The 16662-nt window shown below is 49.1% G+C and overlaps 1 protein-coding gene across 1 annotated transcript; it reads left to right on the top strand.

The window, feature by feature from the left end:
- Positions 1-1578: 1578 nt before the first annotated feature.
- On the top strand, positions 1579-7510 carry SIGLEC15 (sialic acid binding Ig like lectin 15). The gene is made up of 3 exons (XM_060236608.1): positions 1579-1656; positions 4899-5282; positions 7107-7510. Exons 1-3 carry the CDS (start codon positions 1605-1607, stop codon positions 7508-7510), a joined length of 840 nt encoding a protein of 279 aa, XP_060092591.1. The 5' UTR covers positions 1579-1604.
- The last annotated feature ends 9152 nt before the right edge of the window (positions 7511-16662 follow it).

The following is a 16662-nucleotide window of genomic DNA, read 5'->3' as shown; positions in this document are numbered from 1 at the left end:
GGACTGGATGGGCCATTGGCCTGATCCAACATGGCTTCTCTTATGTTATGTGACACAGAGTGTTGGACTGGATGGGCCATTGGCCTGATCCAACATGGCTTCTTTTATGTTCTTATGTGACACAGAGTGTTGGACTGGATGGGCCATTGGCCTGATCCAGCATGGCTTCTTTTATGTTCTTATGTGACACAGAGTGTTGGACTGGATGGGCCATTGGCCTGATCCAACATGGCTTCTTTTATGTTCTTATGTGACACAGAGTGTTGGACTGGATGGGCCATTGGCCTGATCCAGCATGGCTTCTCTTATGTTCTTATGTGACACAGAGTGTTGGACTGGATGGGCCATTGGCCTGATCAAACAGGGCTTCTCTTATGTTCTTATGTGACACAGAGTGTTGGACTGGATGGGCCATTGGCCTGATCCAACAGGGCTTCTCTTATGTTCTTATGTGACACAGAGTGTTGGACTGGAGGGGCCATTGGCCTGATCCAACAGGGCTTCTCTTATGTTCTTATGTGACACAGAGTGTTGGACTGGATGGGCCACTGGCCTGAACCAACATGGCTTCTCTTTCGTTTTTACATTGCCAACCATGACCTTGGAATTTTCTAGAAATCTGGAGGTGGCCTCCTGGAAAGGCAAGGTTTGGGATGAAAAGGAACCTTGGCCAGGTATAATGCCATAAGTGTTTGCCCTTCAAAGAAGCCCTTTGAATCCCAGGAATTAGGGTTGCCAATCCTCAGGTGGAGCAGGGGATCCCCTGGTTTGGAGGCCCTCCCCCCACTTCAGGGTCATCAGAAATCATGGCGGGGGAGGGAAACGTCTGCTGGGCACTCCATTATTCCCTATGGAGACTGATTCCCCTATGGTATAATGGAGAATTGATCTATGGGTATCTGGGGCTCTGGAGAGGCTGTTTTTTGAGGTAGAGACACCAGAATTTCAGCGTAGCATCCAGTGCCTCTCCCCAAAACACCCTCCAAGTTTCAAAAGGATTGGACCAGGGGGGTCCAATTCTATGAGCCCCAAAACAAGGTGCCCCTATCCTTCATTATTTCCAATGGAGGGAAGGCATTTAAAAGGTGCACAGTGAACGTGATGGCCAGAACTCCCTTTGGAGTTCCATCACGCTTGTGACAACCTCGCCGCTGGCTCCACCCCCAAAGTCTCCCAGCTCCACCCCCAAAGTCTCCAGATATTTCTTGAACTGCACTTGGCAACCCTACCAGGAACTGATCTCTGTCACCTGGGGATTAGTTGTCCCACTGGAAGATCTCCAGGCCCCACCTTGAGGTTGGCAACGTGGCTACATGGCAGCCCAGAAGGCTGTAGCCTTGAGTGTCTCTTAAAACTGGATCTCTTCCATCCTTGCAGCGAAGGAACGGAGAACCTGTCGGCTCGCTCACCCTCTGCGATTCCCCCACCGATCGCAAAACGGTTCAGTGACTCTCCACTTCCCTTGGCCAGCCGAGCACACTCATTTCCTCCAGACCGAAGGGACCGTTGTCTGTCTCCAGTCTTTCAGTGGGAAGTGCATTTTCAGTGAATTGAGTCTGGATGTGCAAACCAAGAAGCCAGCTCTGCAGGGAAACGCCGCAGAGATGAAGGGCCCAGCCGTCTTCCTGATATTTCACCTCTGCATCTGGAAGAGTGGTGAGTTCACATTGGCTGCTAGGGATGCCAGCCTCCAGGTGGGGCCTGGAGATCTCCTGGAATGACAACCAATCTCCAGAATAGAGAAATCAGCGCCCCAAGAGAACGTAGCTGCCTGGGGTAGGGTTGCCAGATCCAATTCAAGAAATATCTGGGGACTTTGGAGGTGGAGCCAGGAGACTTTGGGGGTGTTGCCAGGAGACAATGAGGCTGGAGCCAGGAACAAGAGCTTACAGCAGCCCTATGAGAAGAGCCCTGTAAGGAATTCTAGCAGGACCTCCTTTGCATATTAGGCCACACACCCCTGATGTAGCCAATCCTCCTGGAGCTTACAGCAGGCCCTGTGAGAAGAGCCCTGTAAGGAATTCTAGCAGGACCTCCTTTGCATATTAGGCCACACCCCCTTGATGTAGCCAATCCTCCTGGAGCTTCCAGTAGGTCCTGTACTAAGAGCCCTGTAAGCTCTTGGAGGATTGGCTACATCGGGGGGGCGTGGCCTAATAAGCAAAGGAGTTCCTGCTACAAAAAAAAGCCCAGAAGAAGACAACTGCAGATTTATACCCCACCCTTTTCTCTGAATCAGAGTCCCAGAGAGGCTCACAATCTCCTATATCTTCACCCCCCACAACAGGGTGTGACTGTTGGGTGGGTGGGGCTGAGGAAGCTCTCCCAGAAGCTGCCCTTTCAAGGTCAACCTCTGCGAGAGCTATGGCTAACCTACAGCCATTTCAGCAGCTGTAAGTGGAGAAGCAGGGAATTCAACCCAGTTCTCCCAGATTAAGAGTCCATACACGTAACCATTACACCAAACTGGCTCTTAATACATATAAACTGTATGTATATATGTGTGTGTGTATGCATGCATGCATGTGGGTGTGTGGGTGTACATTAGGGTTGTCAGGGACAAGCCTGGCTGGCTTCTGAGATCAGAGGAGATTGGGCTAAGTCTGGACCATCCAGGTCAGGGGTGGTGGAAATGGCTGTACGTTTTGTGGCCAACATAGGGCAACCCCATAGGGTCTTCAAGGCAAGAGACAGAGAGGTGGTTTGCTATTGTCTACCTCTATGAAGCAACCCTGGAGAACTTCTAGTGTCCTGGCCCCACTGGTGGACCTCCTGATGGCACCTGGTTTTTTGACCACTATGTGACACAGAGTGTTGGACTGGATGGGCCATTGGCCTGATCCAACATGGCTCCTCTTAGGTTCTTATGTTCTTATCTCAAGAGTGTCGGACTGGATGGGCCATTGGCCTGATCCAACATGGCTTCTCTTAGGTTCTGGGAGAACCGGGTTTGATTCCCCACTCCTCCACTTGCACCTGCTGGAATGGCCTTGGGTCAGCCATAGCTCTGGCAGAGGTTGTCCTTGAAAGGGCAGCTGCTGTGAGAGCCCTCTCCAGCCCCACCCACCTCACAGGGTGTTTGTTGTGGGGGAGGAAGGTAAAGGAGATTGTGAGCCGCTCTGAGACTCTTCGGAGTGGAGGGCGGGATATAAATCCAATATCTTCTTCTTATGTTCTTATCTCAAGAGTGTTGGACTGGATGGACCATTGGCCTGATCCAACATGGCTCCTCTTAATGTTCCTTGTTGGCCTCGCATCCAAGTTCTAACCAGGGCCAACCCTGCTTAGCTTCTGAGATCTGACAAGACTCAGCTCGCCTGAGCCATCCAATTCAGGGCAATAGTGTACTAGACAGGGATAAAAGCAGGGGTGGAATTCTAGCAGGATTCTATCCTTTGCACATTAGGCCACTCCCCCCTGATGTGGCCAATCCTCCAAGAGCTTAGAAGGCTCTTTTTTGTAAGCTCTTGGGGGGACTGGCTACATCAGGGGTGTGTGGCCTAATATGCAAAGGAGCTCCTGCTAGAATTCTACCCCTGGATAAAGGGACAAATGGAGGAGGGGGTGCGATGGATGGATGAAGAGGTCTAGTACTGAATGCAAACCAAAGAAGTAAAGCAGACGCCCACGGACACTTCAGTGACTCACAAAATTCATACCGGCATAAGGTTTTGTGAGTCAGAGCTCAAGTTGTGAGAAACGTGAAGCATTCAGCTCTGAATGTCGGATGTGTCTGCAATCGTCTGCCTGACAGCTGAATGCACCTTGCAGCCAGAGTTCTGGGAGAACCAAGACTAGCCCAAGGTCACCCAGCAAGTTTCAGGTGGGGGAGGAGTGAAGAATCAAACCCAGTTCTCCAGATTAGAGTCCATTGTTCTTAACCACTACTCTAGAGGTTGCTGTGTGGAGAAAGGCAATGCAGGTCACCTTGGAAGAGCCCATGGATGGAGTTCCCCTGAGTTGATTGTGACCCAACAGCAGTCATAGTAGACATGAGTGGCCTTAATATACTAGTGGTCTGATCTGATAGAAAGCAGCTTCATGTCGTCATCTTCTTCTTCTTCCTCTTCCTCCTCTTTTTCCTTCTCCTCCTTTTCTTCGTCTTCCTTTTCTTCCTCTTTTTCTTTTTCTTCTTCCTCTTCCTCCTCTTCTTCTTCATCCTTTTTTTCTTCATCCTCTTCTTCCTCCACCTCCTCTTGAGAGTCAGTTTGGTGTAATGGTTAAGTGTGTGAACTCTTGTCTGGGAGAACCGGGTTTGATTCCCCACTCCTCCACTTGCACCTGCTCGAATGGCCTTGGGTCAGCCATAGCTCTCTTATCTGGGAGAACCGGGTTTGATTCCCCACTCCTCCACTTGCAGCTGCTGGAATGGCCTTGGGTCAGCCATAGCTCTCTTATCTGGGAGAACCGGGTTTGATTCCCCACTCCTCCACTTGCAGCTGCTGGAATGGCCCTGGGTTAGCCATAGCTCTGGCAGAGGTTGTCCTTGAAAGGGCAGCTGCTGTGAGAGCCCTCTCAGCCACACCCAACTCACAGGGTGTCTGTTGTGGGGGGGGGGGAAGATAAAGGAGATTGTGAGCCGCTCTGAGACTCTTGAGTGGAGGGTGGAATATAAATCCAATGTCGTATTTTTCTTCCTCCTCCTCCTCCATCTCCTCTTCTTCTTCCTCTTCTGCTTCTTCCTCCATCTCCTTCTTCCTCTTCTGTCTCCTCTTCTTCCTTCTTTTTTGTCCTCTAATTCTTCCTCCACCTCCTCCTCTGCTTCTCTTCCTTCTCCTCTTTCTCCTCTTCTGCAAAATGCCATGAATTGACACTAGGACCCAATATAGTTCAAGCAATGATCTTCCACTGAGCTCCTCCACTATTGAAGCATCTAACCCCAACTGCTCTCCTTCTAGGAACAGCCTCCAAGGGGTGGTCCATGCACGTCCCATCGCAGGTGACGGGCGAAATCGGCCAGACGGTGTCCTTGCCCTGCACTTTCACCCACCCTCATCAGACCAATGACAAGACACTGACAGCTATTTGGCGGGTAAAAGAACCCTACAACGGGACGGTGGTTTTCAAGTGCGTGGCCCACAGCTCCAGCAGCGTCTGCAAAACCGCCATCAGCTCAAAGAACAGATACCAGCTCCTGGGGAACCCCCGGCAGAACAACCTCTCCCTCCAAATCCACAACCTGACCTGGAACGACAGCAGCAAGTATTTCTGTCGGGTGGAGTTCTCTGGAGATGCGCACGACAAGTATGAGAGCCGGATGGGGATCCGACTCCATCTGATAGGTGAGAGGCTGTGAGTGTAACAGAAGGGAGGAGAAAAGGGGACAAGTGAGAAATCCCAGCTCTTAGCATGAATGAAAGCTTAGCTTGGGCTCCTTATGGCCTCCCCAGGCTATAGCCGCCCTCCCCCTCCCCCCGCAGCACCTTCGCTGCCTTTGGACATGACCTGGGCCCTGGAGTCCCTGGGGTACTTATTCTTGCCTGACATGAGGCAGGGGGTGTTGTGTTACTATTCGTTGCTATTATTTATTGGTTTACCATGTTATTGTTGATGGTTTTATGCTGTAAGCTGCCCTGAGTCCATTTTGAGGGTAGGGTGGGGTATAAATCGACAGACAGACAGACGGACGGACGATGGGTGGGTGGGTGGGTGGGTGGGTGGGTGGATGGATGGATGGATGGATGGATGGGTGGATGGGTGGATGGATGGGTGGATGGGTGGGTGGGTGGGTGGGTGGATGGACAGATGGACATATTGGCAGATAGATAGATGATGGATGGCTGATAGCTAGAGAGAGAGAGAGAGAGTATAATATAGTGGGTTCTTAGGCATTGAAAAGGCGAGGTGGTAGTGATAACAAGCTCTTTATTGAGCACAGCATGGTGGGGGCTGCACTAACTGAACTGAGGAATGGGGCCAGCTGGGCCTACTATATACAACACTGGGTTCCCACACTAGCACGTGATTGGGTCATTCAAACCAGCAGGGGCCTGTGATTGGAGTAGGGCAGTTGAGATTTGGATCCTCCTGCCCATTGTTCCCGAGTCTCCAAGCTCAGTCCTTATGGCTCCAATAAGCCAGGCAGAAACACCATTTGGTAACACAAAGGTTCACACACATAACAGATGGTAGGTATGTAGGTAGGTAGAGAGAGAGGGGATGGATAGGTGGGTGGGTGGGTGGGTAGGTAGGTAGATAGATTGATTGATAGATGATTGATTGATTGATAGATGATTGATTGATAGATGATAGATAGATAGATAGATAGATAGATAGATAGATAGATAGATAGATAGATAGATAGATAGATAGATAGATAGATAGATAGATAGATAGATGGATGATGATGATAAATGATGATGATAGATGATGACGATAGATGACAGATGACAGATGGATGGATGATAGATGACAGACAGACAGACAGATAGAAAGTGATGACAGACAGACAGATAGATGATGGGTAGATGGGTAGATGGATAGAGGATAGGGGATGGAGGGATGATAGATAGATAGATGACGGAGGGACAGACAGCTAGATAGATGATAGATAGATAGATAGATAGATAGATAGATAGATAGATAGATAGATAGATAGATAGATAGATAGATAGATATTTATTTGGACGGAGGGAGGGAGGGGATCAGCTGGTTGCTCCTTGGGGCAGAAAGGTCAAATTTAAGGACTTCTGCTGGAAACCCCTTAGGGAGATTCAGTCCTCTTCCAGGAGCTGGAACCTCTGGAGCTGGATGCTACACAGTGACAGTGGGAAGAGACGTAGATGCAGCCAGGAGGGTTGCCAGCCATTGCCTGCCTCAGCACAGTGTCTCTGGACGTCTCAGGTGGCCTCCCATACAAGTCCTAACCAGGTCCGACCCTGCTTAGCTTCTGCGATCTGGTGAGATGGGGCTAGGCTGGGCTCTTCAGATCACGGCTCCCTGAAGGATGACCTCTTCAGCATTTGTGCGCATTCGCATTTGGGAATAAACTGAACCTACCCATCGATTCCTGGACAAACGGCAGACGGTCGGTTACTTCCATGCTGACCCGACGAGTCATTTTCATATACATTTTTTTTCACCACCGCATATTTTAATCTCCGCAGCTGCCCCCCGGATCGTCAACATCTCTGTGCAGTCCGGCGAGGATCACTCCTTCGATGCAAAATGTACCGCCGAGGGGGAACCGCTGCCCACCCTGACGTGGACCGGCCCTCTGTCCAGTAACGTGACCTCCGTCTCGAGCGTGAGCTACCAGACCACCAAAGAGCTCCGGCACCTGACGCAAGACGGCAGATACACTTGCACGGCGGTGAACAGCCTCGGGAGAGCGGAGGGAGCCGTGTACTTCTACAAATACAGAGCTGGAGGCAGGTCCTGGATCCTGAACCTCTTGTTTGTCTCCCTGGGAATTAAGGCGTTGGCCTTGCTGCTGATACTAGGGGTCGGTGCTTTCTGGAAAGGAGGTAGGTATGATTCATTAGCATTGATTTTTTTTTTTAAAGGCTGAGTACAGATCACAAGTTCTCATCCCCCCTTTCTGCAAAACGAGAATGTTAACAATCCATTCACAATAAGGTTATTCTTCCCCTAAAGCAATATGTCTGCATCCTGCCTTTTTGCTCAGTATAAAGCCCCTTCCTCAAGGCAAAAGATGCCTTGCATCAAAATTATTGCATCAAAATCTGGAGACAATGTCTGTGCTGCAGCAATCTTTAGTATGCTGTTCAGGTGTGTGTGTAAGTTGCAAACCTACTATTGATTTGCAAGCTGTGTAAGTTGCAAACCTACTTCCTCAAGGCAAACTGAGCCTGAGAGTTGCATTTTGTGCATGGAGTAAAATGCACGATCTCGGCGTCTGTGCGAACCCTCCAATCTTTTGGTCCCAAACTGTTTAGAGTTTTAAAAGTTCAAAGCCAGCATTTGGAAACTGGGCCTAGAAAGAAACAGATAGCAAGTATGGCTGTAAGATGTGATGGTCTCTGTGTGTCCTAGTTAGTACAAAGTTTAAGTCCAGTGGCACCTTTAAGACCAGGGGTGTAAAACACATGGCCTAAGGGCCAGATCAGGCCCCTGGAGGATTCCTATCAGGTCTACAAGTAACTTACTGTCATCTGCTTCCTTCTCTCTCTCTCTTGCTTCCTTCTGCATCACAACGTGCTTTGCCAGGCTTTCTCAGTCACACAGCAGCTACAGAGCAAAGCCTCTATTTTCTTCATTGGCTGACCAGCACAGGTAGCAAGTTATGTACAAAAGCTCACAATACCCAGCCCTTTCACATTTTCCCCTGAATCTTAGGCTCAAAGCATTGACCATGAGATTTCTGCAATGAATTACAATAAATCAAAAGTAGGTTTGCAACTTACACACACATACCTGAACAGCATACTAAAGATTGCTGCAGCACAGACACTGTCTCCAGATTTTGATGCAATAATTCAGACGAAGAGGTGTCAGTTATCAGACACTTAAATAAAATATTGCAAGAGTGCTAATCTTTTAAGCATATTTTATTTTAATATTTTTTTTAAAAAAATTGTTTTTGTCTGTGTCCTTTATAAAGTTTATAACCCCTCTGTCATTAAATGTTATGACATGCATGGCCCGCCCTGACAAGTTCTCATTTATGTCAGATCTGGCCCTCATAACAAATGAGTTTGACACCCCTGTTTAACACCATCCAAGTTTAATTCCAGGTATAAATTTTCGTGTGGGTGCATACTTCTTCTGAAGAAGGGTGCATGCACATAAAAGCTCACACCAGAAATGCTCTAGGATTCGTGGTAAAACTCTGTGATGCCATAAAGTTTTCAGCATGAGTCCTAGAGCATTCCCGGAGTGATGTCCCTAGTGCAATGATGTCACTTCCGGGTGACATCATCGCACTGGGGACGGAGCAGGCCAACAGGGCTCTTCGGGGGCAAGGATCCCCCCCCCCCGCAGCAGTCTGCTACCTGCCGGCAGGTTGGGACCCTCCTGGGCGGGGGATCTCCCGCCCCTGGCAGGAGTTTGGGAGCACAAACCCATGTGAATCTATGTCGCAGTTAGTGATCCAGCCACCATACAGAGAACCCGTTGATGCTTCGGAATACTCTTCACAACCAGCTCCTGGATTAGAGGTGCCGACCTTGAGAGCCAGTACGGTGTAGCGGTTAAGAGAGTCAGACTCTAATCTGGAAAACTCGGTTTGATTCCCCACTCCTCCACATGCAGCCAGCTGGGTGGCCTTGGGTCAGTTACAGAGCTCTCTCAGCCCCACCTACCTCACAGGGCGTTTGTTCTGCGGGAGAGGAAGAGAAGGCAATTGTAGGCCGCTCTGAGACTCCTTCAGGTTGTGAAGGGCGGGGCACAAAAACCAATTCTTCTCTTCTTCTCTAGGCAGGTCCTGGAGATATCCTAGTATTACAATCGATTTCCAGGCGACAGAGATCCGTTCCCCTGGAGAAAATGGCTACTTTGAAGGGCGGGCTCTTTGGCATCACATCCTGCTGAGGTCCCTCCCCTCCCCACAATCCACCCTCCTCAAAATCTCCAGGTCTTTCCCAGCTCAGAGCTTGAGCCTGAGAAAGGTGTGATTTGGGGAGGGGAGGGTTAGGGGCCATCTTTCAAAATGGGTATTTTCTTCAATGCCATAGAATCCACCTTCCAAAGCAGCCATTTTCTCCGAGTGAACTGATCTCAGTCAACTGGAGTTCAGTTATAATTCCAGGAGATCTCCAGTCACCAGGGGTGGAATTCTAGCGGGGGTCCTTTGCATATTAGGCCACACACCCCTGATGTAGCCAATCTCCCAAGAGCTTAAAAAAAGAGCCTTGTAAGCTCTTGGAGGATTGGTTACATCAGGGGTGTGTGGCTTAATATGCAAAGGAGCTCCTGCTAGAATTCCACCCCTGCCAGTCACCATTTGGAGGTTGGGAACTCTATGTGAACGTTACTTAATGGTGCAAAGAGATAACAAATGGTCAGCAGGGAGCGAAGAGACTGTGGCTCAGTGGTAGAGCCTCTGTTTGGCATGCAGAAGGTCCAGGGTTCAGTCCTCGGCATCTCCAGTTAAATTGACCAGACTGCAGGTGATGGGAAAGCTCTCTGCTTGAGACCTTGGAGAGCCACTGCCAGGCTGAATAGACAATACTGACCTTGATGGACCGAGGGTCTGATTCAGCAGAAAGCAACTTCATGTGTGTTCCTGTGTTCATCTTCTTTTCTTCCCCTCCTTTCCCTTACAGGTAATTCCATGGCCCCAACAAGCCTGCCACGGTAAGAGCCTCTTGCTTCTGCCTTAAGTAGCTTTATCAAGTCACTCTTCCAAGCACTGGAATGTAGGCTCCCCACGATAATAGTAAACCGGCTGGCCCTTGTGAACATAAGAGAAGCCATGTTGGATCAGGCCAATGGCCCATCCAGTCCAACACTCTGTGTCACATAAGAACATAAGAGGAGCCATGTTGGATCAGGCCAATGGCCCATCCAGTCCAACACTCTGTGTCACATAAGAACAAAAGAGAAGCCATGTTGGATCAGGCCAATGGCCCATCCAGTCCAACACTCTGTGTTACATAAGAACATAAGAGAAGCCCTGTTGGATCAGGCCAATGGCCCATCCAGTCCAACACTCTGTGTCACATAAGAACATAAGAGAAGCCCTGTTGGATCAGGCCAATGGCCCATCCAGTCCAACACTCTGTGTCACATAAGAACATAAGAGAAGCCCTGTTGGATCAGGCCAATGGCCCCTCCAGTCCAACACTCTGTGTTACATAAGAACATAAGAGAAGCCCTGTTGGATCAGGCCAATGGCCCATCCAGTCCAACACTCTGTGTCACATAAGAACATAAGAGAAGCCCTGTTGGATCAGGCCAATGGCCCATCCAGTCCAACACTCTGTGTCACATAAGAACATAAGAGAAGCCCTGTTGGATCAGGCCAATGGCCCCTCCAGTCCAACACTCTGTGTCACATAAGAACATAAGAGAAGCCATGTTGGATCAGGCCAGTGGCCCATCCAGTCCAACACTCGATGTCACATAAGAACATAAGAGAAGCCATGTTGGATCAGGCCAATGGCCCATCCAGTCCAACACTCTGTGTCACATAAGAACATAAGAGAAGCCATGTTGGATCAGGCCAGTGGCCCATCCAGTCCAACACTCTGTGTGACATAAGAACATAAGAGAAGCCATGTTGGATCAGGCCAATGGCCCATCCAGTCCAACACTCTGTGTCACATAAGAACATAAGAGAAGCCCTGTTGGATCAGACCAATGGCCCTTCCAGTCTAACACTCTGTGTCACACAATGGCCAAAATCCAGGGGCCACCAGCGCCAGAACTCCAGAAGCCCTCCCACTCTTGCCCCCACAGCACTAAGAATATAAGCATCAGTGCCGCACCCTCCAAAGCAACCATTTTCTCCAAGGAAACTATAGTCTGGAGACCAGTTGTAATTCTGGGAGATCTCTAGGTCTCACCTGGAGTTTAGCAATCCGAACAAGCACAAATCTCCAAAGTTCTTCCCTAGAAGATGTAAGTAATTCTCTCCAAAGGTCAGGAGTCAGGAGGAAGACACATTTTCCACTTCCTGTAAGGGTGACACACTGCCACACTGCAAAAGGAGAGGCAGCAACTCACAGTTCCATAGAGTGCAGAGGAATTGGCTCCGTTCAGCAGTGTGACTTGGAATGGCTGAGTCAACGCTTTGTTCTAAGGTCACTGATATAAATAGCAAAAAGTTATCAGGCGAATGCTTTTGCTGCCTCAGAAGTTACAGGATTCAGCCCTCTTTAGCTTGAATATGAAAGTGAATAATAGCCTCACATTGGGCCTTAGCAGGTAGACGGTTGGTCTCAGGAAAAAAAAAGGTCCCCTGTGCAAGAACCAGTCGTTTCCAACTCTGGGGTGACGTTGCTTTCACAACGTTTTCACGGCAGACTTTTTATGGGGTGGTTTGCCATTACCTTCCCAGTCATCTACACTTTCCCCCCAGCAAGCTGGGTACTCATTTTACCGACCTCGGAAGGATGGAAGGCTGAGTCAACCTGGAGCCAGCTATCTGAACCAGCTCCCGCTGGGATTGAAATCAGCTCGTGAGCAGAGCTTAGGACTGCAGCACTGCAGCTTTAACACTCTGCGCACGGTCTCAGAGCCGTGTCTCAGAGCCCAGTTTAAATCCCCTTTAAGCCTTGTAGCCTTTGGTTCAGTCACTGTCCCTTGGTTTAACATACCTCACAGGGTCGTTGTGAAGACAAAATGGGTGGGGACCAGTGTTCCCTTCAAGCTGAGTTAACGTGAGCTAGTTCACAGATTTTTTTTAGACTCCAGTTCAAGCATTTTTATCTTCGCTCCAGAAGGATGACGCTCTGGAAGGAGCGCACTAATTGCTCTTTCTGCTGATAACTTTTAGCTATTTATATCAGTGACCTTAGAACAAAGCATTGACTCAGCGATTCTACTTTCATGCTAGTAGCTCACAAAGTAGAATTTTTGCTCACGAGACTGCAGCTTAGAGGGAGGATTGGTGGGGACCATGGACAGTGCTCTGATTACTTTAGAGGAGGGGTGTCGAACTTATTTGTTATGATTGCCGGATCTGACAGAAATGAAACCTTGTCAGGCTGGGCCGTGTGTGTCATAAAACGTAATGCCAAGAAGCAGAGATACTAACTTTTAAAGAACACAGAGGTGCTTTCTTTCTTTCTTTAAAAAGGTACTTTCTTTGTATCTCTCTCGTGGGATCGAAGGAACAAGGCCGAAGGAAGCTCTGGCTCTTTCCCTCCCTCCCCAGGAGATTAGGAGGGGGAGGAGCCTCAGCCTATAGAAGGAAAAGAGGCTTGGCTCAGTACCTCTGCTGTGTGATTGAGGGAGCCTGGGAAAACAAGCTCTCCCTCCCCCACTTCCTTTCCAAGGGAGGAGCCTCAGCCAATGGAAAAAATAGAGCAGGGGTGTCGAACTCTTTTCTTACAAGGGCTGGATCTGACATAAATGAGACTGTGTTGGGCGGGGCTGCACGGGCCATACAATATAATGCCAGGTAGCAGAGATACAAACTTTACAAAGGACACAAACAACCCCATTTAAAGATGTTGTATTTCTCCCATGTGATCGAGGGAACTGGGCAAAGGAATCTCTAGCTCTTTCCTTCCCTCCCCAGGGGATGAGAAGGGGGCGGAGTCTCAGCCAATAGAAGGAAAAGAGGCTTGGCTAAGTAGTTGTGCTGTGCGGTTGAGAGAGCCTGGCAAAGCAAGTTGTCCTCCCCCCTTCCTCCACATGGGAGGAGCCTCAGCCAATGGAGAAAAGAGAGGATTTGCTCTGCAGCTCCTGTGCAATTGAGCGACCCTGGCAAAGCAAGCTGAGATGCAGAAGGAAGCAAGACAGAGGGAGAAGAAAGCAGACTTGCGCGTGGGCTTGATAGGAACCCTCCAGGGGCCTGATCTGGTCCTCGGGTCGCACATTTGACACCCCTGAAATAGAGGCTTTGCTCTGTAGCTCTGCTGTGCGATTGAGCAAGACTGGCAAAGCAAGCTGTTATGCAGAAGGAAGCAAGAGAGAGAAAGTAGGAAGTAGACTTCCTTGAGGGCCAGGTAGGAGCCCTCCGGGGGCCTGATTTGGCCCCCGAGCCGCATGTCTGACACCCCTGCTTTTGAGGGAGGACACGATTAGAATGTAGAGATTGCTTTTCAGTGAAGAAAAGATGAGGCAGTTGTCAAGAAACTGCAGATGGTTCTACCATCTCTCAGAGCCGTCATTCGCCTTGAGGTGCTGGGGAGACGACAAGTGACGATTAAGGCGTCGTAACATCGACTGGTCTTGACGCTTTCCAATTTTTAGTCTCTCAGAGAGACCTTTTTAACAGAACAGTGATGAATAAATATAGTGCATTAGATAGATTCATCGAGGGTAAGTATCAATGGCTACTAGCCATGGTGGTTGAGGGGAACCTGCACATTCAGAGGCATTAATCTTAGACCAAATCCCCACTAGCCTTATGCTCCTCTTCTTTGCAAGTCTTCAGTCAGATTTCACACTATCTGCCCCGGGGCTGCAACCCGCTTTGCCTTTTTTGTGCGGCAAACAGAAACTAGTTTTTAGAGGATCTTGTTTGCTGTGTGAAAGAGGCGGAGCGAGTCGAAGCCCAGGGTAGATAGCGTGAAATCTGACAGAAGCCCCACAGAGGAGAGTGAGAGCGGCATAAGGCTAGCGGGGAACTGGTCAAAGTCACCATGCCCTGTTGTTGGCCCTCCAGAAGAACTGATTGGTCGCTGTGTGAGGCGGGATGCTGGACTAGATGGACCTCTGGTCTGATCCAGCAGGGCTGTTCTGGTGTTCTAATGAAGGCCTCGGCCTCTCTGCCCTCTTGTTGGCCCTCCAAAGGAACTGGTTGGCCACTGTGTGAGACAGGATGCTGGACTAGATGGACCACTGGTCTGATCCAGCAGGGCTCTTCTGATGTTCTTAAGAAGGCCTGCTGAAGCCACTGGTGGCAACTGCTGCAAAAACAGCTTTTTAAAAAATCTGCACAGTCCATCAAATCTCCAGTGACCAGTCAGAAGTCTTGCTGAGGAAAAGCCTACTAGGCCCGGCCAACTGTTCTTAAAACACTTGGCAAGGGAGCAGTTTATAGGGGACTCCCAATTTACAGCATTAGCCAGCCAAAAGCTGAGACCTTTTTCCCGAGAGAGATTGAAGCCTGTCAGTAATTCTGTGGCAGGACCACACCCTTACGATGTTCCCATGTTTTACCATGTATCCACAACGACTTGGCAATAAGTCCAGTTCTCTTGACAGCCAGTTTGGTGTAGCGGTTAAATGCGCAGACTCTTATCTGGGAGAACTGGGTTTGATTCCCCACTCCTCCACTTGCAGCTGCTGGAATGGCCTTGGGTCAGCCATAGCTCTCTCAGAGCTGTCCTTGAAAGGGCAGCTGCTGTGAGAGCTCTCTCAGCCCCACCCACCTCACAGGGTGTCTGTTGTGGGGGAGGAAAGTAAAGGAGGTTGTGAGCCACTCTGAGACTCAGGGTGAAAGGCGGGACATAAATCCAATACCATCATCCTCTTCTTCCCTTTAGATGGCATTAATGTTGTGTTGATCCTCTGATTGGCAGGCAGCAAGCGCAAGAATCTCCCTACGAGAACCTGAGCCGCAGAATCAACTCCATAAGTCAACGTTTGCGGGAGTGAAATCTACTGCAGTGCTCATCGTATTGAAGATTCCAGGTCCTATGGCTGATGTATGCGATCAAGTACAAGCAGCGTCACAGAACCATGCCTGCCACAGACCTCGTGTCAGTGGAGAAAATCAGGTGGACGATCTTTTAGGGGGTGCTGTGTGGGTGGGAAAAACATCCTTAGCCAATCTTGCGCTGCAGAAGACGCCGTGCACAGTAAGTAATCGTTAAGTGGAGAAAACTGTGCAAATCCTTTTCCAGACGGATTCTGTCATCGGCGTGACGCCTCACTCCCAAGCCATGCAATCTCCTGGGAACAAATAATGCCTTCGGACTTCAAATTCTGCTCCTCTGGGACCAAACCTCTCTTATAGATACTTCTCTGTTCCCCAGATGACTACAGTGACTCTTCTTCTGCGCATTTTTAAAGGTCTTTTCCTCCCTTTTGAAAAAATTGAGTCTCGTGATTTTAACGCGCATGTCCTTTACAAAAATGTATGCCTAAAGGAAAGCAGAATTGCAAGCCCCCGAGATGGAGAATGGCTGAGGACGGCTGGGGAATTGGATGTATCAGTCAGACGTCTGGTTTTGTTAAAGGCCCAGCATGCCGCGCCATTAGATGCATACTGGATTTTGTTGCTGAGCTGAAGTATGTGCAGATGATTAAAAATTACGTCTACTGATACAAATTTTAAATAAACGGATGTTTATGCAATAAGCCATTTGGATAACCCTTTCTCTGTGTGTGTGTATTTGTCAGCTGTATTGTCTACCAATAAAGTCGGTGTTTTACTATCAATGTGAGAGCCCTCTCAGCCCCACCCACTTCACCCTGTCTGTTGTGGGGGAAGAAGGAAATTGTAAGCCGTTCTGAGTCTCTGATTCAGAGAGAAGGGTGGGGTATAAATTTGCAGCTTTTTTCTTCTTTTTTTGTAGCAGGAACTCCTTTGCATATAAAGCTACACCCCTCTGATGTAGCCAGTCCTCCAAGAGTTTACAGTAGACCCTGTATGAAGAGCCCTGTAAGCTCTTGTAGGATTGGCTACATCAGGGGAGTGTAGCCTAATATGCAAAGGAGTTCCCGCTACCAAATATAGCCCTGAATAAAGTTAAAAAAGAAGACATTGAAGAAGACGGCATTGGATTTATATTCCGCCCTCCATTCAAGAGTCTCAGAGTAGCTCACAATCTCCTTTACCTTCCTCTCCCACAACAGACACCCTGTGAGGTGGGTGGGGCTGAGAGGGCGCTCCCAGCAGCTGCCCTTTCAAGGACAACTCCTACCAGATCTATGGCTGACCCAAGGCCATTCCAGCAGGTGCAAGTGGAGGAGTGGGGAATTAAACCCGGTTCTCCCAGATGAGTCCGCACACTTAACCACTACACCAAACTGGCTGTCAAAGAATACTAAACAAATGTATGGGTAGGCCTCGTTGTAAAGACAAAGAAAGGGCAGCTATCTTAATTGGCATCTCTGTCCCTCGTTCTCCCTTGTATTACC

This window comes from Heteronotia binoei, chromosome 4 (genome assembly GCF_032191835.1).
Source record: "Heteronotia binoei isolate CCM8104 ecotype False Entrance Well chromosome 4, APGP_CSIRO_Hbin_v1, whole genome shotgun sequence".
Taxonomy (NCBI): domain Eukaryota; kingdom Metazoa; phylum Chordata; class Lepidosauria; order Squamata; family Gekkonidae; genus Heteronotia; species Heteronotia binoei.
This window is presented reverse-complemented; position numbering and strand designations above follow the sequence as displayed.

Bases quoted from the DNA above. Each gene is read 5' to 3' on its own strand.
- SIGLEC15 (XM_060236608.1), top strand. From the start codon at position 1,605: ATGAAGGGCCCAGCCGTCTTCCTGATATTTCACCTCTGCATCTGGAAG. The intron at 1,657-4,898 runs GTGAGTTCACAT...CTCTCCTTCTAG, and splicing joins CCTCTGCATCTGGAAGAGTG to GAACAGCCTCCAAGGGGTGG. The intron at 5,283-7,106 runs GTGAGAGGCTGT...TAATCTCCGCAG, and splicing joins GATCCGACTCCATCTGATAG to CTGCCCCCCGGATCGTCAAC.